The sequence below is a fragment of the Brachycentrus maculatus genome, unplaced genomic scaffold, assembly GCF_059751285.1.
Source record: "Brachycentrus maculatus isolate JH-2025_06_01 unplaced genomic scaffold, ASM5975128v1 h1tg000070l, whole genome shotgun sequence".
Classification (NCBI taxonomy): domain Eukaryota; kingdom Metazoa; phylum Arthropoda; class Insecta; order Trichoptera; family Brachycentridae; genus Brachycentrus; species Brachycentrus maculatus.
The window spans coordinates 704,180-730,596 of record NW_028280824.1 but is presented as its reverse complement, the minus strand read 5'-3'; the positions used below and the strand labels follow the sequence as shown (position 1 = coordinate 730,596).

Genomic DNA, 26,417 nt, shown 5'->3' with positions numbered 1-26,417 from the left:
TTTTGTAGATCCTAAGGATCTGTCGCCCTTGGGATGTTGACTCCCTGCTGCCTTTCCATCTTTTCGGAGGTCTGCCTGGGGGTCTGCGTCCTTCAGGGTTACCTTGAATAGCGATACGTGGAAGTCTGTCGTCTGACATTCTGTTTATATGTTCATTCCCGTATCCCCTTCGTTGTCGTCCCCTCCTCACGATATCCTCCGTCTTGCACATTATTCTAAAATTATATAATTGATATCCTCCGTCTTACACATTATGCTAAAATTATAGCCAGTGATATTGCTAAAATTGTAGCCAGTGATGTTGCTAAAGGTGGGGACTGATCGGAGTCATTTGGTTGTAACGTTACACGTTACAATACGAGTATTTGTATAGTCAGTACAGCGTTCAGAGTGCTCCGTCCGAAGTCGGATGCTCGCTGCAAATGTTACGTTACGACAACCGGCTCGCATCTTGGTGAACACCAGAGATGCACCAAATATTTGATAATTATTCCTATTTGGCATAGTTTTATGTTTGGTATACGAGATAATATTTGGTTGAAATACATAATATTATAATACAATACGCTTTGTCCGTCACAAGTCCGCCTCCGTAGTGTAAGGTCAGCATGCTCGGCTACCATTCTGGAGGGGGGTTCAAATAAATTTAAGTGATTTTTTCACTCTAATATTTATTCAAAATAACCCTGGACTGGTATCTGAAGCGGAGGGCTGATAACCTTTCCTTCTTGTGTTTACGATCAAGATAACACTGCGTTTATATATTGCAGTGCCCTATGCACCATTGGGGTGCGGATAAGGGGTTTGAAGAACACTTTGTATTATTATATTACATTCTTATAATATACACTTGTAAACATGAATCATAATCATAAAGAACATATTTGTACACTATTTCCCGCGTGTGTCACTCGCTTACCTATATGCATTAAAGAGTGTGAATTTGCAAACAAAATAGTATACTAGACGGGCCGTATTATCCATATCAAGTCTAGTTACTATTGTGATGGTTTAAAAATTTTATCTCGGAAATAGGATAGGAAAATAAAAATACGGAGGGGATGATTGTTAACCTTTCTAGTAGAAAGATTTTTTTCTTCAAGAAAATATTTTGCTTGAGAATATAATAAAATAATAAATCCCTTACCGCACCCCAATGGTGCATAGGGCAGTGCTTCATATAAACGCAGTGTTATCTCGATCGATTACACATGAAAGAAAGGTGATCAGCCCTCCACTTCAGGTACCAGTCCAGTGTAATATTGAATAAATATTAAAGTGAAAAAATCAGTTATATTTATTAAACCCTTCTGGGAATCGAACCCGGGACCTCCAGAACGGTAGCCGAGCATGCTGACCATTACACTACAGAGGCGGACAAAAATAAAATAAAATAAAAAAGAATATGGGAATATAAAAGAATATAAAAATATAAGAAGACTGATATAAAATTTAAAAAAAAACATAAGATTATTATACTAAAGAAATAACTCTTTCCCCAGACGCAGTTTTGTAAGCAGAAAATCAATCCCGGATAGGTTTTTAAGTGTGTATATTTCAAATGGCACAAACAAAAGCAAATTATGATGTCATAATTTGTCTCCCTTGCGTGGACCTTGCGATCTTTATTTGCAATGGATCATATCGACGTGCCCTACGTAAAGTGCTCTAACTACATTTTTGTCAATTTTGAGATATTTGGTGTATGTTATCAACTGACCGTTATCTACAAATATAAAGAAACAAATAATATATAAAATAAAGAAACAAATAATATATAAAATACATAAAGCCTATTTTTCAGGCGTATAAAACGCTATCTACATTGAATTACTACACAATACTTGTTTTAGGTGCATATATGTGTACATAAGTGGTGATGTACATATGTGCCTTGGAATCGATACAGAGCATTACTAAAAAAAAAATACTAATCTGCCTAAGAAGTTTTTTTTTTAAGTTGTATTTTACTCTATTAAGTAAAGATTCAATCTTTTATTGGGTACTAGCTGTACCTGGTCACGTTTTGCTGAGGATCGGTCTAGTCAAACGGAAAAGAAAGATCAAAGATAGCACACATTTACAATATGTTGTTTGAGGCTATACAATATTTTAGCAGCGCCCATGAAATACGATGTTGGTTTTTATATATATTAGTTAATTTGCTTTTACGTTTAACAGATGGCGCTGCCATTGAGGTAGTAAAAAAATTATATATATATATATATATATATATATATATATATATAAATATATATATCCTAAAACGCTAACTACTTAATTTTGACAATGCACAAAGTTTTAAAGCGATTAAAAAATCTTTTTATTGTGTTTTTGAATGAATAATACTAATATATTATTGGATTAAAACCAGTATTTTTAGCTTTTCCATTTTATTTTTATTTGACCAGCGACCGGGTTTCGTCGTTACCGACATCATCAGTCTGATGACGACGACGACGAAACCCGGTCGCTGGTCAAATAAAAATAAAGTGGAAAAGCTAGAAATATTGGTTTTAATCTAATAATATATTAAAAATGCAATTCCATCACGAAGTTTCAGTGGATAATATAAATCTATGAATAATACTAGTTTAAAATTTCAGATAAAACCCTTAATATGTCAAAAAAATCTTCTAAGCTCTCTCCTGTAAAGTAACAGATTTGCAGATAGAGTACTTTACGTAGGGGCCGTCGATATGATTAGGTAATGCATGGGACGGACAACATCGCAAAACATTAATATATAAAGTTGGGCGCGAATGATAAAACTCTGTATATTTTTTATGCCATCGGAGAATGGAATTAAAATGTTGGTTTTGTTTGTCCTGCAGTGAGCACGCAGCAGGTGATTAACTACTCGAAGGGGACTCTGCAGTACGCGGGGGCGCCGTTCCCCGGGCAGGCCCCCAAGCTGACCTCCTCCCAGCCCCCGACCGTGCAGCACATGATGCCGCCTGTGCAGCTCCGCCACAAGGTAACCACCCCAGCTGGACGCAATTATCTCGATTAATTGATTCGGTAAAGCGACTTGGAAGGCAGGCCTCAAATCACATCACCGGCACTGTAAATGCTATAAAACTTCTCACGTTAGCCTTCCTCTCCCGCTGTATTTACTAACTCTCTTTTTAAAATGGGAATATCAATATGGTATATAATAAATGTCCGCCTCCGTAGTTCTGGACCGTTCTGGAGGTCCTGGGTTCGATTCCCAAGGAAGGTTAAATAAATATAAGTGATTTATTCACTGTAATATTTATTCAATACTACCATGGACTGGTACCTGAAGCGGAGGCCTGATCACCTTTCCTTCATGTGTAAACGATCAAGATAACACTGCGTTTATATGACACAGTGCCCCATGCATCATTGGGGTGCGGATAAGGGTTTTATTATTATTTATTATTAAATAATAAATACGGGCTCTGATATTTTTATATTCCTCTCTGTAATATAATGGATCATTATCAGACAGGACGAATTTCTTATTTAACCCTTGTAGTGCTGAGCTTATTTTCACATATTTTGCATAAATTGCTATTTGCTTTTCATCATCACTACTTGACGAATTTGACATTTTGTAGGTAGTAATAAAAAACTTTACTTAAAAAAAATACAAAAATCAATGTTAAATTCACAGCAAAATAATTTTAAAGGGTCATTTATAAATATTATTAACGTATTAAAAAAGGTTATACATGCGCGCGCCAAGACACGTCCGTACAGGTCGATACCTAAATCAAATTGCGCAATAGTCGGTATTCCGACGCTCCGCACTTTATACGCATTCATAGAGAGTCCATCTATCGACGGTTCGCACTCTAAGGGTTAAGATACTGAACCTACAAAGGATTGTATTAGACTCGTTTTGTGTTTATAACTGCCGATATAATCAATATTTTCATTCATCATTCTCTTTTTGAAAATTCGCCTTCGTAAATACGTTGTTTTCGTAAGTTGGTGATGTATGACGTCGCGGAAACGATGGACTTATTTTAATATTGGTAACATTGCTAATTATCGGCGGCTGTATTTGTTCATGTCTATGGATGTTTTCTGCCTTGAATGCGAGTTTGATATGTATCGAATAAACAAAATGAATGTTTTCCGCCTTTTGAGTATCATTGTTGAACAACAAACTAGTCAAAAATATCGAAATCCTTTAGTACACAACCATGATACACAATTTACACACAACTAAGGTTTGATAGTCTTAAGAATTAACAATAAATATGGGAATCGAATACTGCAATATATCATTCCGAACAGTTTTAGAGGCGCCATTATTTTTGTTGCCGACGGATGTTAGAGGTTTAAATAAAATATGGAACAAATGCAAATTAAAGGAATGGGTAAATGATCAAGAGTTAATTTTATGAAAATTCAAAGATGTTAATATTCTTGATTTTTTTCTCTTTTTTGTGTGTATATTAGGTTAAAATGGTTAAAAACAATATAAAATGTATTAAAAAAGAACTCCACCGACAAGACACACAAGGTGGCTTGGTGGGAATCTGCAAAAAAAAAAATTCTTAATATGTATAAATTGTGATTTAAATAAATGTATACAAATAAAAAAAATTAAAATGCGAGTTTGTCATGTATTGAATTAACAAATGTGTTGTGTTGCCAGACCGCAGGCGGCGGACAGTCTCCGGGGGGCGGCGCGCCGGGCATGGGCGTGGTGGGCGTGGGCGTGGCGGGCACGCCGGTGGCGGGCAACGCGCAGTTCCAGCGCCTCAAGGTGGAGGACGCGCTCTCATACCTGGACCAGGTCAAGTACAAGTTCAACAACCAGCCGCAGGTCTACAACGACTTCCTCGACATCATGAAGGAGTTCAAGAGCCAGAGGTGAGTGAGAGAGAGAGAGAGAGATACCATATCGCGCTGTGTGTTTTAACCTTGGAACCTTTAAAGTGCTGAGAACTAATAAATTGCCAACTCCTTTCAACAACATCATCTATCAAAAAACTACAAAATAAAGAGATTCCGACCTGTTTAAAAAGAATAGTTTATGAATCCTGCACACTGCTAGCGAGCACATATGCACTAGACCAGGGGTTCCCAACCTTTTTGTACTCAGCACATTCTAAAATATCGGTAGGGTGGCGGCCGCCACCTATTTTTAATCTACTCATTTTTAAGTACTGTCAGTAAAGGAACCATTCATACATACAATATCGCAAACATAGGAATGTATTTAATAAACCTTGGCACTCAAAAAAATTTAAACTAACAAATAAATAAAAATAATTAAAAAAAATTATGAATCTTTATGAAAAAATTCTGTGTCTGCCGAATAGTGGCGGGCACATACAGGGTTGGGAAACTTTGCACTAGATACTATGGCTCCGACAAAGAGAAATGGAGTGAAGCTCGAGTGCACACAGCACCATGAAATATCCATGCTTGGTTTTAGCCTGAGGGATTAAATAAAAAATGAAGATACCAGGAAAAGAACCAAAGTAGAGGACATCATGGATCACGCGGCAAAACTCAAATGGCAGAGGGCAGGACATATTGTAAGGCAGGACCCGACAAGATGGACCCCAAGAACTCTACGATGGAGACCTTGGGAGAGCAAAAGAGGTGTCGGAAGACCCCAAAAGAGATTGTCCGACGACAAAGTCGCTATGGGGGGTAGAAACTGGCTGCAAACAGCAACCGACCAGAGGAAACGGAAAGAAGGGAAGAGGCCTATATACGACAGTGGAGGTCAGAGGGCTCATGAAGAAGAATAAAAGAAGAAGAACTTGAGGACGTTTTAATCCATTTATATTTTGTACATCATAATCACCATCATCCTATTATTATCCATGTCTTTATAAATGCCCTTGAGGTAGTATTTTACGAAAATGGCGCTATACATTCATTCAAACCCTTATCCGCACCCCAATGGAGCATAGGGCACTGCATCATACAAACGCAGTGTTATCTTGATTGTTAACACATGAAGGAAAGGTGATCAGCCCTCCGCTTCAGATACCAGTCCAGGGTAATATGGAATAAATATTAGAGTGAAAAATTCACTTATATTTATTTGACCCCCCTGGGAATCGAACCCGGGACCTCCAGAATGGTAGCCGAGCGTGCTGACCATAACACTACGGAGGCGGACAATTTTACGAAAATGGCGCTGTACAATTTATCCAAATTATTATTATTATTATTAAGAACGATAATTTCTGCACACAATCAGCTGGCGCCGAGAAATGCCGCATTTCTAACTAACTAACCATCGCACCGCTTCCCTGCCTAGCTGGGCAGAGAGAACAGAATGCTATCGGCAATTGCATGAGTAAAATTTTTGTGACTCATTTTGTTTTCTTTTACCCTCAGCATCGACACTCCGGGGGTAATTGCCCGCGTGTCCAACCTGTTCAAGGGCCACCCGGAGCTGATTGTCGGCTTCAACACCTTCCTGCCGCCTGGCTACAAGATCGAAGTGCAGTCCAACGATCAGGTAATTTATTTATCACGGAAAACCCAACAGAATATTTACAGAAATTTACAATATGTGAAATCAAGTTTTATTGGGTGTACGAGTAATTTAATGAAGCAACATTTTGAGTGTGTCCAAATGCATACTTGTTCACAAATTTGGATTATCTCCAATTATAGGAGTTAGTCTAGTTTCTGCTCTATAAAAAGCTTCTTTACATCTCACCAATAGATGTCTCTAGTGAAGTTGTAGTGATTCAAGAACAAGGTTTCTAAATTGGTTCATATATATATATATATATTTATATATAGAACTTTCAAGAATTTGAGTAGTGTGGTTGTCAATAATGGGTAGAATTGGTGAATGTTGCATGTGTGTAGAGTGATCACGTAAACCAGCCTACGACGGTCGTCAGCCCTGTAAATGGCGAGACTTCCATATTCTTCTTCATCTTTGATGAGATGTCAAAAAATAATATCGTTTTTATATTTTAAGAATATAATAAAATGTATTAAAAACAAATATCAAGCCGCTTATTGAGCTTTTTTTATTTTATTTTTTTATTTGTCCGCCTCCGTAGTGTAATGGTCAGCATGCTCGGCTACTGTTCTGGAGGTCCCGGGTTCGATTCCCAGGGGGGTTTAATAAATATAAGTGATTTTTTCACTCTAATATTTATTCAATATTACACTGGACTGGTACCTGAAGCGGAGCGCTGATCACCTTTCCTTCATGTGTAAACGATCGAGATAACACTGTGTTTATATGAAGCAGTGCCCTATGCACCATTGGGGTGCGGATAAGGGTTTATTATTATTATTATTATGTATTTATAGAAATTCCAAGAATTTGAGTAGTGTTGTTGTCAATAATGGGTATAATTGGTGAATATTACACATGTGTAAAGTGATCACTTAAACCAGCCTATGACGGTCGTCAGGCCCGTATTTACTTCCAGACTTCCATATTCTTTTTCTTCTTTGATGAGATGTCAAAAAAGAATATAGTTTTTATAGTTATAGTTTTATGTATTGAAAACAAATATCAAGCCGCTTATTGAGCTTTTTACTGTGAAACAGATCTTTTTAGGTAAAACCTGAAGGTTTTTGCTTTGATGAAGGTCTTAAATTAACAAAAAAAGGTGTACTAGAATTGCAAACAGATTTTGATTGTTGTAATGTGCATATTTGGCTCTTTGGCTACTAAGTTTTCTGACCTATGCCAAAGGACTCCCCATTGGTAAATAAAACATTGTTGTAACGGTGTGTGTGTTTGTGTCCCCAGGGCTATGCGTACCAGGTGTCGGTGTCCATGCCGTCGCCCAACTCGGCGCTGCAGCATCAGCAGGGCCACAACAATGTCACCCACGCTGGTTTGTATCATAAATGTACAATACAACTTCTATACTTATTAGTCTTAGTGTCCCATCGCCCCATCACCCTTCATCATACACCACTCCCACGTACAGAGTTTTACTTGGTAAATACCACTGTTCAACACGTTGACTGCCGGGCGTGTCGAGCGGACGCGTTCTGAAGTTAATGTTGGGTTTATTGAAACTCTTAATTAAATTTTATGGAGATGACAATATATAACGCACACGAGGGTTACGTAACGTCCAAGTGACTCTGAAAGCTACGGCTTATGCAATACCGCTTATCATGACCCTACTCAGGCTTCAACTTTTTAAGTTGCATAGCCTATGCCTACTCGTGAGTGGATTTACTCTTTATGTTTAAAGTTACTATAATTTAATAGATTTATATTTTCCACTGACACACCGACATCGTCGTTACCAGTCTGATGATGTCGGTAACGACATAACCCGGTCGCTGGTCAAATAAAAATAAAGTGGAAAAGCTAAAAATATTGGTTTTAATCTAATAATATATTACTAAAATTTCATGTAATTCATGAGTGAAAGGCAAAAACACTCGCTGGGTTACAAGTTGAGAATGCTCCATACTTTATATAAGGGGTCCATTGGACACTGAATGGTGGTTTTGATGTTTACGGTAGACCAAGGGTTAAATTAATAACAAACGATCTGGATTGGTACTCCAAATTATCAATATGGCACTGTTTTCATACGATGCAGTGTCAGTATATTAGAGGAAAAAGGATTCTTGATTCGCACATGTTTTCAAATGTTCTGGCCCTTGTTTGACATATCCTCCTTTCAACAACGTCAAATATCAAAAAACTTGATTTTTCAGAAGATTGATGGTGTCGGGTTGTGGTCCTGCGGTTAGTGTCGCGAACTCTCGAGTCAAATGTTTCTCGGTTTGAACCCACTGTACCACAATTTGATACCTATTTCTAATAATGATCCGCTTAGGCTCACAGAAATAGTATGTAATTGAAGTATTTTTTTTATAAATAATAATAACACGAATAATTCTTTATTTTTTTTATATATAAAATGAGAGTTTACGTTATCCTAATTATGTTCTCGCCCGCCTCTGTAGTGTAATGGTCAGCACGCTCGGCTACCGTTCTGGAGGTCCCGGGTTCGATTCCCAGGGGGGTCAAATAAATATAAGTGATTTTTTTCACTGTAATATTTATTCAATATTACCCTGGACTGGTACCTGAAGCGGAGGGCTGATCACCTTTCCTTCGTGTGTAAACGATCAAGATAACACTGTGTTTATATGAAGCAGTGCCCTATGCACCATTGGGGTGCAGATAAGGGTTTTATTATTAATTATGTTCTGAAAAGTTGTACTAATAAATATTATGTTCTCCTGAAAAGTTGCCAGAAGTCCATTACACTTCCTATAATTATAAATCAACACAAGCTCTTTACATAAAAGAAGAAAAAAAAAGTTCTTGTAAATGTGCTCAAGAATTGTGGATATCTACAATACGACATATTTAAATTTGATTCATTATTTAAACTGTCATAGTTTGGTAAGCGTTGATATTGAAGCCAACTAAACCTTGTTTTCGTTTGTTCCCAGGGAGTCAGGCCGTGCTGGGTTCGGGGACCACGGGGCTCCTGGTGGGGCCCCCCACCGTGCCGAGCCAGACGCACACCCAACACCATCTGGTGCAGATCATACCCGGGTAAGTCGGGGCCTCTTTGCCAACATTTGTAAGCATAGACGCAGACCAGCGGCTCATTGCGACCGCAGAGTGATGCCAGCTTGTCAGTAAGCATTTTATATTAATTATCAGTATAAGAAGCATGCGTCTGCCTCCATGATGTAATGGTCAACACGCTTGTCTATCGTACTGAAGGTCCAGAGTTCGATTCCCAGGGTGGGGTCAAATAATTTCATTAATTGATTCGGCAGTCACTGTGTGGTAAAATCTATCCATTTTTAATTAATGTTTTACTTAGCAGATACCACTATTTCTTAAAATCTACTGTGACACGTGTTTCCATGCATTCCGCATCATTTCAAACACCGTATGTGAAGCTAATTCTAAATTTTACAGTTAGGTCCTTGGGACGTTGGGGTTAAATAAATAAAAGTGAGTTTTCACTCAAATATTTATTCAATATTACCCCTAACTGGTACTTGAAGCGGAGGGCTGATCACCTTTCCTTGTATATTTAACGATCAAAATAACACTACTTCTATTAATTTTTTATTTACACGATTTCTGTACGATACAGTGCCCTATGCACCATTGGGTGCGGTATGAGTAGAGAGAGAAGTAGAGCTTTATCATCCCAAATGTACCATTTTTCCATCTCATTTTCACTGGTCCACATTCTTCTCATAAAGTGCGTCTTATAGTCTGTAAAATATGGTAAATTATTAACTTCCTTAACCTATTTTGAACCAATTGACTAATGCAATGAATGGATTGTCTTCCTCAGGTCCGTGGGCCCGCCGATCACGCACGTGGCGCCGGGCGCGGGCTCGCCGGGCTCGGGCCCGCCGGCGCCGGCCAGCGCGCCCGCGGCCACCGCCACCGCGGCGCCGCCCGCGCACGCGCCGCCCACCAACACGCTGCACCACATCTCGCAGGCGCACCAGCAGCTGGAGGCGCCGCCCACGCACAGCGCGCAGCAGCCCGTGGAGTTCAACCACGCCATCGAGTATGTCAACAAGATCAAGGTGGGCATACAATATATATATATATTACAATATGCACTATGGTGCGAAGCTCTAATGTGCAAAGGCAAATAGCTGCAAGTTAAAAATAGTAGTTTTGCGAAAATAACACAATTGCTCTAAATTTTGATTGCCTGCGCTCAGTTAAGTAGGCTCACATTTGGCGTTAAACATAATATCGCTCACTCCTTTCAAGAACGTCATAAATCAAAAATTGTCAATTTTTAGTTGTGTATGTTTTCGGAATGCCCAGAAAATGTACTATGTCCCAGCAAAAGAGGCATATTTTAAACTTAATATTTACCCTCTACAAGGCAGAAAGTGATGTTTTTGCATTTTAAAGAAAAGGTATTGTTTAATTATTTTTTTAAATATACTGAATATTTTTCAAATGGAGAAAAAACATTCAGGTTTTACCTAAAAAGATCTGTTGCACAGTATAAAGTTCAATAAGTGGCTTGATATTAATTTTTAATACATCGTATTATATTTTTAAACTTTAAAAACGTTCTTCTGAAAAATCAAGTTTTTTGATTTATGATGTTCTTGAAAGGAGTGAGCGATATGTTAAATATGTTACCATAATATGGTAAATATGCACCTCTGAAATTTTTTAATTTGGTAGGACTCGGCTGTCCAAACTCAAAACACAGAAAGGGACTTTTTTTTCCTAGTAGGTTTTTTTTTGCATTTTTGGACTAAGTTAAAATGTCTTACTTAGTCCAAAAATGCAAAAAAACAAAAAAAAATGTTTTAAGTTTGGACAGCCGAGGTGTACCTTGAGTAGAAAAAGTTTGCCGTACACTGCACTATGGTATATGAAGCTTATTGTAATCTTTGCACAACCAGAGAAATAAATGTAGTTTGTGGACATATTGTCCAATCTTGCTTGGCATTAAAGATCTGCTGACTTATATAGTTTAGGTTGTGAATTGCATGACTCACGTAGGTCTTGAGAGTAAGCTATGACGCAGAGGGAGATCACAATAGACCTAATATGGTCGCAGTGACATAGGGGATGCAAGATCCCTTGACCCCACTTATAATAAATAGTTCTTGCATATTTTCGATTTTGTATGTATTTAATGTATACTCTTTAAATTTTTTAGTTTGTAATGTATATGTTAATTGAAAATAAATAAATTGAAAAAATTGAAAATTGAAATAAAAAAAAAATATATAAAAAAAAAATAAAAAAAAAACTATTTTATAATAGTACTAGTTTACGGAAAAAGCTTTAAAGCGTCTTTTACATACTGTCGGTAGAAAGCGGGAGACGTTTATAAGCATTCTATTTGCTTACTTTTGGTATAGCGAGTGTTTTTGCCTAGAATTTTCACTCATGAATTACATGAAATTATAGTAACTTTAAACATAAAGAGTAAATCCACTCACAAGTAGGCATAGACTATGAAACTTTTAAAGTTGAAGCCTGAGTAGGGACATGATAAACGGTGTTGCATAAGCCGTAGCTAGATTTCAGAGTCACTTGGACGTTAGGTAATTCAAAAAAAAAAAAAACTTTTGGTATAGTGTGAGACACCAAAAAAATACTGTACAGATCGGAATTGGGTATACAGTTACTTGTGATTAGTATATGATCCTGATGTTAGCACACTAATTAGGGTCGGAGTTGATGAAAAAACCACCCGCAAACAATGTGTATAGAACTGAAAAAATGTAATTCAAGATGAAAAACTTTCTTTTCAACTGTTTTTGTTTCCGTTGTGCAGAATCGCTTCAACCGCCAGCCCGAGAAGTACAAGCGCTTTCTGGAGATACTGCACGCCTACCAGCGCGGCCAGAAGGAGCTCAAGGAGCCGCAGGTCAAGCAGCAGACGGAACAAGAGGTGTACGCACAGGTGAGAAAAAAAAAAGATAAATAAAAAAAAACATGAGAAAATAAAAATAAATAAGAAAAATAGACAAATCGTGAAAAAATCAACCCTCCCTCTTGGGAATCGATCCCGAGACCTCCAGTATGTTAACCGAGCGTGCTGACCATTACACTACTGAGGCGGACAAAACTACGCCTTTAACTCATTACCCTTCAGTAACTCTTTTCTTTTCAAAATCATACATTTATTTTGAAGAAAAACTTTACTTTTTCAATACAAAAACAGTGTTGTAAGAAGAAAATTCAATTACATCAAATGTAACCTGGGTTTAGAAAAAATTAAGTTGCTATTCATTATATATTGGGCCCTAAGAATGGTGTAGGTATCTGATTGCTCAGTGAAACGTTCTTGTATTCACGCTTTGGTATCCCTCAGGTGGCGAAGCTGTTTGAGAACCAGGACGATCTCCTGCAGGAGTTTGGGCAGTTCCTGCCCGACGCCACGGGCGGCGGGGGCGGCGCCGGCGGGGCCATCAAGTCCGCCACGGCAGCCCTGGACGCTGCGCGGCCTGGCCAGGAGCCTGCACGCCCGAGGGCAGCCTCCCAAGTCCTCCAGGTAGGTGACCCTCGACCCAGCATTGTGCCTTGCTATTCAAACTAATTGTATTTGATACATAATGAAATCTCAATGCATGGAAGCGAAGTCGGCAAAAGGACGATAAACTGAATGCAGTCGGAATGGCATCTCTTAGTGCGGCAAAACCATGTATGGTACATGTTCCAATGGTGATACAAGAAAATAATGCAAGGCTGATATAAGCATTATCTCAGCCTTGCATTATTTTTAACCTTTTCCACTCTGACCATTTTTTCTAATAACTGATCAGCTACTCTGATCAAAAAAATTTGACGTTTTTCTACCATTAAAATAAATATTTTGGTTCTCTAATTTTGGGACACTCTGTCTGACAATTCGTATGACCGTGTTAATTAAGATTAACTGTATTTATCTGAAATATTTTTTGGTAGAAATACTTGGGTGATAGAAAAATCCGTGATTAAATTTATACCTGCGCCGGGCCGGACATTGTGGCCCACGGAGCTGCCTACTAGAATCGTACGGGCCAGAATGTCTGGCCTACAGAGTGGTAAGAGTCCCAAACCATCTCAACACACGTTAAGGTGTGTTGAGATGGTTTGGGTGTGCGGAATGAATGAGTGAGGAAAGAACGTCAAAACAAATTTATAAGGCGAATGTAGTAGTAAAAAGAAACAGAGGAAGACTATGGAAAACTTGGCAAGATCAGGTGTGTCAAATACTTGAAAGCGGCCGGGTCGGAAGTCAAAATGTTCGGCGATTATGTATGAGGAGAAGCATGAATGTGGAAGAGGCGAAGAATGTTTGCAAAAACAGAGTGGTATGGCATTATATTTTCACGGCATACCCCTGCGGGAAGGCAGACAGAATAGAACGCCATGCCATGCTTTTCTTTTTTTAAATCTTAATCGCTTATGCCAATTACTACTAGTAAAACGTAATTCACTTGTAGAGGTGTGTGAAGTGTCTCACTGTGTTGTTTGCCAGCAGCGCGGCGCCATCGACACCATGATGATGGAGACGGATTCCTACCACTCTACGCCGGCGCGGCCCGCTTCGCCCGTCGCCGTGCCGGCCGCGCCCGCCCGGCAGACCGACCAACCGCCCTCTTCGCAGGTCAGACAATCCATCAATTTTTTTTTATACTGTCAGACCCTTGATATGTCGCTCACTCCTTTCAAGAACGTCATAAATCAAAAAACTTGATTTTTCAGGAGAACGTTTTTTAAGTTCAAACATAAAATACAATGTATTAAAAATAAATATCAAGCCACTTATTTAACTTTTTACTGTGCAACAAATCTTTTCAGGTAAAACCTGAAGGTTTTTTCTCCATTTGAAAAGTATTTAGTATATTTAAAAAAATAATTAAACAATACCTTTTCTTCAAAATGCAAAAATAACACTTTCTGCCCTGTAGCGGGTAAATATTAAGTTAAAAATATGCCTCTTTTGCTGGGATATAGTACATTTTCTGGACATTACGAAAACATGCACAACTCAAAATTGACGATTTTTGATTTATGACGTTCTTGAAAGGAGTGAGCGATGTCTCATCTTGAGACGAAGCATCTATCATATTTATATTTAAAAAAATGTAAGTCTGAGCACGAGGCTTACGACCTGGCATTCGTCGGCTGGATTTCCAAAATCTATCAAATTACAATTGACCACTTATAATCCTAGGGTTTTTTTTTAAAAAAAAAAAATGTTTAAAAAACATCAGGTTTTTTAAAAATGTTTAATTGAAACATTATCCTCTGTTCAAATAAAATGTAACAATTTAAGCATAGTTAGTTCACAATTACTTCTACAATATTTTGTACTGATTCATCGTCAAAAAAGTAATTGTTAAATTAAAAATTGAAACCCATTTAGCGTGCGAGTGTGACTCGTTCAAAAGTATGAAGCGGTTTACATTTAAAAGGAATCCAACAACAGCCCATTTTCACTACTTTCAAAATAAATTCTGTACCGTAGAACGGGGCTACTTGAACTTTGATGTGTTACTTGAGCCCAGTACAAAAAAAAAAGATTTACATTTGTATTTGGTCTACAATAATGAACGTATCGACATGATTCATTGTTTCCCTGACAGGTGACACTTATTGTCACGATACTTCCATCGATACCACGATCTAAATATTTTTTTGTACTGGGCTCAAGTAACATATCAAAGTTCAAGTAGCCCCGTTCTAAGGTATATAAATTGTTTTAATGTTCTATAATGGGCACAATGGTACTATGACTTTAAAAGGAGGCATTATCAGGATTAGTGAGATTTATAGTTTACTATAATACAATTTATTACTATATTTATTTACTATATAAATATAAAACCCTTATCCGCACCCAAATGGTGCATAGGGCACTGCATCATATAAACGCAGTGTTATCTTGATCGTTTACACATGAAGGAAAGGTGATCAGCCTTCCGCTTCAGGTACCAGTCCACGGTAATATTGAATAAATATTACAGTGAAAAAATCACTTATATTTATTTTACCCCCCTTGGAAATCAAACCCGGGACCAACAGAACGGTAGCCGAGCGTGCTGACCATTACACTACGGAGGCAGACAAATTAATTTACTAAAGTACAATAAATATAATTTATTACATCATATCAAAATTGCTCGTACTTATTATGTCTTTCGAGACATCCTGTGAAATTTGAGAGCTTGGCGCGTCAAAGGCCATGTCCCTTGATGCACACAGGGACAGGAACGGAGGAAGCGCTCCGTATTGGCGACGGCTAAACATTAATAGCCTCGAGTCAACCCCGTACGCTTCCTACAAACAAATCTGCTGAGATCTTAAACCGAGCTTATAACACAAAATCACCGATAATATATATAAAAACTAATTAATCTCTTGATGCTTTTGAACGAGGAGTGTTGGCGGTCGGCGCATGTATCGTATCACGCCAACCCTACGAGAGTTTTGAGCATTGAATACAGGAACCGTTATACAAAAAGTGATCACTTAAGCCAGCCAAATGTCAGGTTGTAAACTCCGGGATGCTCAGACTTCCATCGTCTTTTGTTTAAAAATGATGAATGCTTTATCTTATGTTGAGACACCTGTAATATATTGTGGGTGTACTGGCAAAAAATGTTAACTCGAAAATATGAAATTTTTACTTAATGATGCAAATTATGTATATAGTTTTCAATGTTCTATAAACTGGCAAAATACACTCGGTAGTTTGAAATGTCATATTTGTATGGTTTACAAGTAAATCCAATAATAGTGCGTATTTTATGCAGGCTTAGTGCTTTAAATAACAGGGTTTAAATAAATAATTATTCAAACAGGGATTTTATATTTTCAGTTAATGTTTTACTTAGTAGATACCACTATTTCTTAAAATCCGCATCACATACTGTGTTTGAAAATGGTGCAGAATGCATCGAAACATGTGTCACATTAGATTTTAAGAAATAGTGGTATTTACTAAGTAAAACATTAATTACAAATTGATAGATTTTACCACAAAGTGACTGCCGAATCAATTAACGGATTTTATAGTTAACGGTTTTTTCCAGTGTACACATGATATATTGATATCATGCATTGGGTGAATAATCTATCGTTTGATAGTATCTATAGTATTAATTCATCAAATCTCTGAACCCTGTTGAAATGGATGACAGATGGAAAAGCTTGTTTGTTACAATGTTCCCCGTTCTTCTACCCAGGTTTCCTCCAATCACCACCAGAAGCACTCGACTTCCTCTCATCACACCAGCTCCAACCTGGGCTCCACCCACCACCTCAAGAGATCACCCAGCTTCTCCAACAACCAACTCAGTGAGTTTACCTTGAATTATTTTGATTTACTCATTATATCGCTGTGAAACTGCTTACCTTCTAACTGACTAAAAGTATAGTCAGTGGGAAGGTAGGCAAAACTTAAATTAAAGATGACTTAAAAGTATAATCTAGCTTGAGTGGTCTAGATTTTTTTCTTCTAGAAATGTATGAATAAGTGGGCAGATAGTACCGTAGAGCGGGGCTACTTGAACTTTGACGTGTTACTTGAGTCTAGTACAAAACAAAGATTTAAATCTGTATTTGGTCTACAATGATGAATGTATTGTGACAATAAGTGTCACCTGTCAGAGAAACAATGAATCATGTCCATACGTTCATTATTGTAGACCAAATACAGATCTAAATAAATTTTTTGTACTGGGCTCAAGTAAAACATCAAAGTTCAAGTAGCCCCGTTCTACGGTACTTGAACTTATTATTCAACATAATTATATGGCTACAGCTAGTTGATATAATAAGAGAGTTGTATAAAAGATAGGTAAGGAGGATGAATGGAAGGAATGATATCGCTCACTCCTTTCAAGAACGTCATAAATCAAAAATTGACAATTTTCAGTTATGCATGTTTTCGGGATGCCCAGAAAATGTACTATATCCCAGAAAAAGCGGCATATTTTTAACTTAATATTTACCCGCTACAGGGCAGAAAGTGTTGTTTTTTCATTTTGAATAAAAGGTACGGTATTTTTCGAATGTAGAATAAACCTTCAGGTTTTACCTAAAAAGATCTGTTGCATATTAAAAGTTTAACAAGTGGCTTGGTAATTTTTTTTTAATACATTGTATTATATTTTTAAACTTTAAAAATGTTCTTCTGAAAAATCAAGTTTTTTGATTTATGACGTTCTTGAAAGGAGTGGGCGATATGACAGATATTTGTGATCTAAACATTTATAGTAATTTTTTTTGTTTCTCGAAGGTGCATTGCTTAGACAGTGCAGGAATGAATGAGTAATGTTTTTGTTTTTCTTTTTTTCTATACCCATCATTCACCCGCAGTGGTTATACAGTCCTAGGGGACTCTTTGTGAAATGTGCATAGAGGAAAATTTTCTAAACACTTAAGGAATAAAAACTCTGCAGATTAATAAGGGGAGGAGGATGTATGGGCTGACACTTTGTCCCCACCGTTCAGGATCCCTATGCCCATTTAACTTAATTTCGAGAGATGGTTGTCATCTCAAAATTCCTCGTAATTATTACTGTCTTGCAATACATCCTGTGAAATTTGAGAGCTTGGCGCGTCAAAGGCCATGTACCTTGATGCACACAGGGACAGGAACGTGCTGAGATTGACTAAATATATATAGATGTTTAGTCAATCTCATATGCCATACTACTAAGATTATCTTTTTTTTAAGAAGGTAGTTTTCCCAGTTGCTTTTATTTTGACTCCAATTTAAATTACGATTGATATCTCATTGCGATTGCGAGTATCCTGTGAAATTTGAGAGCGTGGCGCGTCAAAGGCCACATCCCTTGATGCACACAGGGACAGGAACGGAGGAAGCGCTCCGTATTGGCGACGGCTAAACATCGATAGCCTCGAGTCAACCCCGTACGCTTCCCACAAACAAATCTCTGGAGATATTCCACTGAGCTTATAACACATCACCAAGGCAATTTTTTTTCTTTGTCCGGTGACATTTCTCGAGTGCGGTGTTATTGCAACGTGGTGATTACAGGTACGGTGGGACCGCCGCCGCCCAAGAAGCACAAGCTGTACACGCCGCGCGACGTGAGCCACGCGGAGGCGGCGCGCTACGGCACCATTAGCGACTTCAGCTTCTTCGACCGCGTGCGCAAGGCGCTACGCAGCCAGGAGGTCTACGAGAACTTTTTGAGGTTAGTCTCGGACGCAAACGCTTCCTAACGTTACACATTTTAACCCTTCCCAGTCCCCGACAAAATAAAAAAAAATCAGGTAGACAGTAATACATTTCAATGGATAAAAATTCATTTGTCCTCTGCTCCACATACTGTTTGATGACGTTAAAAAAAATGTGAGCTTGAATTATAATTTAATAATACTTATGAAAAAAAATTTGAATGACATTCAATATGAGACCTACGAGGAAAAAATCTACGTAAAAGAGATTCTACATTGGACCGTAAATCTTTTATTGATGTCTTCTTAACCCTTACAGGTCCCATGTCAAAACTCATTTGATATAGATTTTTTCCTCATGTTTCTCATGCACAAAAATGTGCAACCACCGCAACATAAGGTTTCTGAAACCCACTAATCTCTCATTCCTTTCAAGAATGTCATAAATCAAAAATCATCAATTTTCAGTTGTGCATGTTTTCGAAATGCTTAGAAAATGTACTGTATCCCAGCAAAAGAGACATATTTTTAACTTAATATTTACCCGCTACAGGGCAGAAGTGTTGTTTTTGCAATTTGAAGAAAAGGTATTGTTAACTATTTTTTTTTTAAACATACTTAATATTTTTCAAATAGAGAAAAAACCTTCAAGTTTTACCTAAAAAGATCTGTTGCACAGTAAAAAGTTCAATAAGTGGCTCGATATTTATCTTTAATACATTGTGTTATATTTTTAAACTTTAAAAACATTCTCCTGAAAAATTAGGTTTTTTGATTTATGACGTTCTTGAAAGGAGTGAGCGAAATACGTGCACACCGTAAACAATGTGTTAACATACTTCTTAAAAAAAGTACAAATCTACCCACCTCTACTACCTTTGTAGTGTAACGATTATGACACAGTCAAAAGAGGATGTTTTTGTTTCACCCTAATGTTGCCGATTGGTGGCCTAATCTCGATGTGTTGATTGAATGTGTCTGTTTGGTTGTTCCCAGATGCCTGCTGCTGTTCACGCAGGAGATAATCTCCAAGACGGAGCTGCTGGGCGTGACGGCACCCTTCTTTACGCGCCACCCGGAGCTGCAGCGCTGGCTGCAGGACTTCCTCGGCCCCGCGCCCGCCTCGCCGCCCCAGGCCTCCCCGCCCGGCCCGGGGGCCACGCCCAACGGCCCGCCCATGCTAATCCAAGGTAAGCTAAACTACTCAACTCGGTTTACTCCCAATCATAGAGGTTTACTCTCAATTGTGTCATCAGGTTTTTTTTTGTTGAAATACCTAACGTCCAAGTGATTCTGAAATCTAGCTACGCTTTTATGCAACACCGTTTATCATGGCCATACTCAGGCTTCAACTTTATAAGTTTCATAGCCTATGCCTACTTGTGAGTGGATTTACTCTTTATGTTTAAAGTTACTATAATTTCATGTAATTCATGAGTGAAAATTCTAGGCAAAAACACTCTATTGCGAGTATCCTGTGAAATTTGAGAGCTTGGCGCGTTAAAGGCCATGTCCCTTGATGCACACAGGGACAGGAACGGAGGAAGCGCTCCGTATTGGCGACGGCTAAACATCGATAGCCTCGAGTCAACCCCGTACGCTTCCTACAAACTTTTATAATTTATGTATTAAATACTAAAATCAAACACTGATTTTTAGAGTCTACTAAATTGTATTGTAACATACCGCCGAATGCTTTACTCTTCTGACACTCCCGCGTCCCGTCTCTTTCACACATGGCGATAGCACGTACCGGACGGCCTATATAAGGCCATTTCGGCTACCTAAAAATCAGAGAACCCGGAGCTGCTGCCGAGTAAACATCGCGCTTTACGCCCAGTGTGCTGGACTACTGCCTGAAAGATATTTTGCTTGTGGAGCTCCTTGATTACGATACGCCCAGAGTGCTGGACTATCGCGGCTGATAAGATGATAACAACTTGTGCACGAACCTTATTACATTGTTTTGTTAAATTAAAGCATTATACAATTACATTATCCTTGTGTTTAAATCAAGAACCCTTGATGTTATAGTATTTTATTTTTATGTGTGTTTAGACTCTAAAAATCAGTGTTTGATTTTAATATTTAATATATGAATTAAAATGGAGTTCTACAAATTGAACGCCAAATCTGTAAATATGATCCTTGCCTGATGTCCGGTGCTTTGTCGGCCTGAGCGGTATTCACTCATCTGTTTGCTCTCTTGTCTGGTCAGCATACACCCCGGGCGCGTACCTGTCGGGAGGGGAGCGCTACACGGGGGACGTGGACACCCTGGGGCCCGTCGGGGCGCAGCTGCGGCAGGACCGCCCGCAGGGCGACGCAGCCCTGGAAGTTGGTAAGTCTCCTGTTCTATCCCTCAAGTTCACCTAATGGTACATAGAATACCATATCAAATTGATACAGCGTTTACTTATCCTAAAGTGTTTTTTACTTTTGGCGCCGTCATGTATTCTCATCAAGTTTCGCCTCATATATATACATATACATAGCTTGAGAAAAAATAACTTATATTTTTCTTCTTTTACTTCTAACCCTTATCCGCACCCAATGGTTCATAGGGCACTGCATCATATAAATGCAGTGTTATCTTGATTGTTAAAACCCATGAAAGAAAGGTGATCAAGCCCTCCACTTTAGGTACCAGTCCAGGGTAATATTGAATAAATATTATATTGAAAAAAAAAACTTATATTTATTTGACTCCCCACTGGAAAACGAACCCGGGACCTCCAGTACAGTAGCCCAGCGTGCTGACCATTACACTACGGAGGCGGATATATATTTTTGATATATTAATGATATGTTTATTCAAACATTGATAAAAAAAAAAATTCACATGTTTTTAAGTTTTCAACATATCTTAATATCATATATTTGAAATAAAAAAAAAAAATCCTGTCCTTTTTCCAAATAAAATCTTTATTAACAGTTTGCGGGAAACTCTTAAAAATGTCTTTTACATACTGTTGGTAGAGAGCGGGAGACACTTATAAGCATTCTATTTGCTCACTGTTGGTAGAGTGCGAAAGACGCCCGCAAATCGGGTTTGTGATCAGTATACTGTGGGTTGGGCGGCAGACTGGCAGAGTATAATTAGGGTTGATGAAAAAACTCTCCGACAACAATGTTTTGATAATACTAATGATTATGAAAAAAATATCGAAAGACATTCAACATGGGGCCTATGAGGAAAAAATCCATGTTGAATGATTGCACATAGGACCGGTAAGGGTTAAAACTCATCAGTCTGGTCAGTGCTATCAAGTAGGTCTTAGTTCAAATGTTCTAGTGTGTGTGTGTGAACATTCGTTCAGGTTGCTTTATGTGTGAATACCTCCTCCGCAGACCTGTCGACGTGCAAGCGCCTGGGGCTGTCCTACTGCGCTCTGCCGCGGGGCTCGGCCGACTCGGTGACCCGGCGCTGCTCCGGCCGCACGGCACTCTGCCGCGAGGTGCTCAACGACTCGTGGGTCTCCTTCCCCACCTGGGCCGAGGACAGCACCTTCGTCACCAGCCGCAAGACCCAGTACGAGGAGTTCATCTACCGCTGCGAGGATGAGCGATTCGAGGTACCTATTGCATACTTTTACTAACTTCAGCATTCTTGTATCCAGTATTGATCAAAAGCATCCCTCTTGGTCTTACACAGTTCTCTGTTAGACGGGACACTCTCAGTGTAGGTCCACCTAAACCCCTATGGATATAGTAATAATAATTATAAATAATTTATATAGTATCATTTTCGTAAAATATTACCTCAAGGGCGCTTACACAGATGTAAATTGTGATACAAAAATGATAATTACACAGGTGTATATTGTGATACAAAAATGATAATTACGCAGATGTAAATTGTGATACGAAAATGATAATTACACAGGTGTATATTGTGATACAAAAATGATAATTACGCAGATGTATATTGTGATACAAAAATGATAATTACACAGATGTAAATTGTGATACGAAAATGATAATTACACAGGTGTATATTGTGATACAAAAATGATAATTACGCAGATGTATATTGTGATACAAAAATGATAATTACACAGATGTAAATTGTGATACGAAAATGATAATTACACAGGTGTATATTGTGATACAAAAATGATAATTACGCAGATGTATATTGTGATACAAAAATGATAATTACGCAGATGTAAATTGTGATACGAAAATGATAATTACACAGGTGTATATTGTGATACAAAAATGATAATTACGCAGATGTATATTGTGATACAAAAATGATAATTACACAGATGTAAATTGTGATACGAAAATGATAATAACAGATAAAAAAAATCATTTAAAAAATGTCAATCTGTTGGGTCGCATATCCTTTATTCAGATGGCGTTGCCGATATGCGAGTGTAGTTATTTCTTCAGATTACCAACCCCTTGGGTCATAATAATAATAAATAATTAAATAAATAAATATGGCCAGTTTATATGGCGCCATTTTTGTGAGAAATCGCCTCAAGAGCGCTCTACATTTTTTTATAAGTATTTATTTATATAACATGTTTTATATAAAAATTATTCATCTTTTATTTCATGTTTTTTTTTTGACAGTGTCATTACACACAAACTATTTCAAGTTAAATGTTGTGGGTAAAACAGCAAAATAATCGCCTCAAGAGCGCTCTACATTTTTTATATTAGTAAACATGTTTTATATAAAAATTATTCATCTTTTATTTCATGGGTTCTTTTTTTTGACAGTGTCATTACACACAAACTTTATTTCAAGTTAAATGTTGTGGGTAAAACAGCAAAATAATCGCCTCAAGAGCGCTCTACATTTTTTATATTAGTAAACATGTTTTATATAAAAATTATTCATCTTTTATTTCATGGGTTCTTTTTTTTGACAGTGTCATTACACACAAACTTTATTTCAAGTTAAATGTTGTGGGTAAAACAGCAAAATAATCTGATGTAGTTTAAGGGCGTTTGTGCACTACACGGAATTTTACTGTCCGGCACTTCAGTTAGCGTGATAGCCCCCTTAGGGCGATTGTCCACTACCCGGAATTTGACCGTCCGGTTTTGAAAAATGAAAGCGACTACGACAGTTTAGCGTGATCGAATTTACGCGCAACATGCCGATCAAAAGCACCGATTCGAAAAAATATGGACAAAAGCACATGCCAATCGTCATTTTAAAATGCTAACTGACGTGCCGAATGGTAATATTCCGTGTAATTCCATGTAATAGACAAAACCCCCTTAGTGTTAAAATACAACCATGGATAGCAGTAATTTAGAAATAAATGTCTCCAGGCTTTAGTTATAAGTGCGGGCGTTCATGTACGCCCATACTCCTTTGAGAAAGGTTTTATTTGGACAATTATTTACGGCCACTTCTTCCAGACAGGTTAAATATACCGTAACAGAGATAAAAACTGACTACAGTGACGACTGTTTGAAATGGTATCATCACATGACGAGGAACGTTTTGTTTTGGCAGCTGGACGTGGTGATCGAGACCAACGCGTCGACCATCCTGGCCCTGGAGGGCGTGCACAAAAAGCTGTCCCGGATGAGCTCGGAGGAGCAGGCCCGCTTCAAGCTGGACGACTGCCTCGGCGGCTCCAGCCCCACCATACAGCAGCGCGCCCTGCGCCGGATATACGGGGAGAAGGTTGTATGTACCTCGCTTCTACTATAGGTGTCGTCTAACTTGTAGTGCGTGTAGACATGCGTGTGTGTGTGTGTGTGTAACTTGGTGAAGAGTGTGCAGAGGTAGTATGCGGGTGTGTGTGTGTAACTCGGTGAAGAATGTACAGAGGTAGTGTGTCGATGTACAGTATGTGTGCAACTTGATCGTCATGAGCTGCACATAATGTGGTGTGAATGTTGAATGTAAATTATGCCATACTAAGATTTGACTATATTATGCCATGCTATGTTTGAGTAAATTATGCCATTCTTAGATTGACTTACTATCCATACAAATTATGTTAAAGGCATTAGCCGTTCAATAAATTAAATAAATGCTTGGAATAAATTATGCCATGCTAAGGATTGGCTTAATAATTCCACGCTTTGATAGACTTAATCATTCCCCGCTTAGATAGACTCAATCATTCAATTATATAATTTAAAATTTTTACATGGTTAGATAGACTTATTTATGCCATTTTTGATTAATGTTTTACTTAGTAAATACCACTGTGTATAAATAGTGGTATTTACTAAGTAAAACATTAATTAAAAATGGATAGATTTTACCACAAAGTGACTGCCGAATCGATTAATGAAATTATTTATGCCATTCTATGATTGACTAAATTATGCCATTCTAAGATTGACTTAATTATGCCATGCTTAGATAGACTTATATATGCCATTCTAAGATTTATTAAATTATGCCATTCTACGATTGACTAAATTATTCCATTCCAAGATTGACTTAATTATGCCATTCTTAGATTGACCAAATTATGCCATTCTATAATTCACTTAATTATGCCATACTTAGATCGACTATTACTCTATTTTAAAGAGGGTAGCTTTCCCAGTTGCTACAGTATGAATTTTGACTCCAATTTAAACTCAAATTCGATTGATATCTCGTTGCGATTTTTGAGTTTCCTGTGAAATTTGAGAGCTTGGCGCGTCAAAGGCCATGTCCCTTGATGCACACAGGGACAGGAACGGAGGAAGCGCTCCGTATTGGCGACGGCTAAACATCGATAGCCTCGAGTCAACCCCGTACGCTTCCCACAAACTCGGCATTCACACTGTGTGCCGCGAGCGAACTAAACTGGCCAAGGTGCTGATGAGCCGTGTCCCCTTTGCAGGCTCCCGACATTATAGCCGGCCTGAAGAAGAACCCCCTGGTTGCCGTCCCCGTAGTCCTGAGGAGACTGAAGGCCAAAGAGGAAGAGTGGAGAGAGGCGCAAAAGGTAATTTTTTATTACAAACATGAGGAATAGTTTTATTTTATAACCTTTTGGTTACCAAAATCCGATATATCAGCTTTCGCTACTTTAGGTTTTCGGTACTTTAGCATGAAATACGGGATTAAAAATAGGGATATTTTTAGTTAAATAAAACCCAAGAGATATATTTGATATAGAGATATTTTTATATAAAACCCTTATCCGCACCCCAATGGTGCATAGGGCACTGTGTCATATCAACGCAGTGTTATCTTAATCGTTTACACATGAAGGAAAGGTGATCAGCCCTCCGCTTCAGGTACCAGTCCAGGGTGATATTGAATAAATATTACAGTGAAAAAATCACTTATATTTATTTTACCCCCCTTGGGAATCGAACCCGGGACCTCCAGAACGGTAGCCGAGCGCGCTGACCATTACACTACGGAGGCGGACAAAAAGAGATATTTTTAGTTGAATAAAATCCAAGAGATATTTTTGACAATAGCACAGTGCTTACAAATTATCCAATACATTTTACGTTTGAATTATGTATGTTTAAATCATAGTTTTTTTGGTGTAGTAACCTCAAAAATCCCGGTAACCAAAGGGTAAAGCAGAATGAAAAATTAGAAAAAAAATTGACGAATTTTCTTATCAACTTTACATCTCTGTTAAATTGTGAATAATTTCAAGCTGGCTTGTGGATTCTGATTGTGTTTTGTGTTCACCAGGGGTTCAACAAGCAGTGGAGAGAGCAGAATGAGAAGTACTACCTCAAGTCCCTGGACCACCAGGGCATCAACTTCAAGCAGAACGACCTCAAGTCGCTCCGGCACAAGAGTCTTACCAACGAGATCGAGACGCTTTTCGAGGAGGTGAGATTCCGCACCTTTTATTCTTTCCCA

The 26,417-nt window shown here is 38.1% G+C and overlaps 1 protein-coding gene across 11 annotated transcripts in view; it reads left to right on the top strand.

The window, feature by feature from the left end:
- The window catches only part of Sin3A (SIN3 transcription regulator family member A), a 66,955-nt gene that overhangs the window by 28,028 nt on the left and 12,510 nt on the right, over nucleotides 1-26,417 (top strand). For 3 of the 11 annotated variants that reach the window (XM_088257085.1, XM_088257084.1, XM_088257086.1), the window contains exons 4-20: nucleotides 2,835-2,977; nucleotides 4,634-4,851; nucleotides 6,340-6,463; nucleotides 7,727-7,814; nucleotides 9,406-9,511; nucleotides 10,275-10,515; nucleotides 12,246-12,374; nucleotides 12,786-12,965; nucleotides 13,938-14,063; nucleotides 16,648-16,759; nucleotides 18,468-18,627; nucleotides 19,607-19,800; nucleotides 20,829-20,951; nucleotides 21,962-22,185; nucleotides 24,093-24,266; nucleotides 25,429-25,533; nucleotides 26,244-26,387. In XM_088257085.1, the coding sequence (XP_088113211.1) occupies nucleotides 2,835-2,977; nucleotides 4,634-4,851; nucleotides 6,340-6,463; nucleotides 7,727-7,814; nucleotides 9,406-9,511; nucleotides 10,275-10,515; nucleotides 12,246-12,374; nucleotides 12,786-12,965; nucleotides 13,938-14,063; nucleotides 16,648-16,759; nucleotides 18,468-18,627; nucleotides 19,607-19,800; nucleotides 20,829-20,951; nucleotides 21,962-22,185; nucleotides 24,093-24,266; nucleotides 25,429-25,533; nucleotides 26,244-26,387 (2,591 nt within the window). Of the gene's footprint in view, nucleotides 1-2,834; nucleotides 2,978-4,633; nucleotides 4,852-6,339; nucleotides 6,464-7,726; nucleotides 7,830-9,405; nucleotides 9,512-10,274; nucleotides 10,516-12,245; nucleotides 12,375-12,785; nucleotides 12,966-13,937; nucleotides 14,064-16,647; nucleotides 16,760-18,467; nucleotides 18,628-19,606; nucleotides 19,801-20,828; nucleotides 20,952-21,961; nucleotides 22,186-24,092; nucleotides 24,270-25,428; nucleotides 25,534-26,243; nucleotides 26,388-26,417 lie in introns of all 11 variants that reach the window. The other 8 variants (XM_088257080.1, XM_088257078.1, XM_088257081.1 and 5 more) reach the window with 3 other exon arrangements.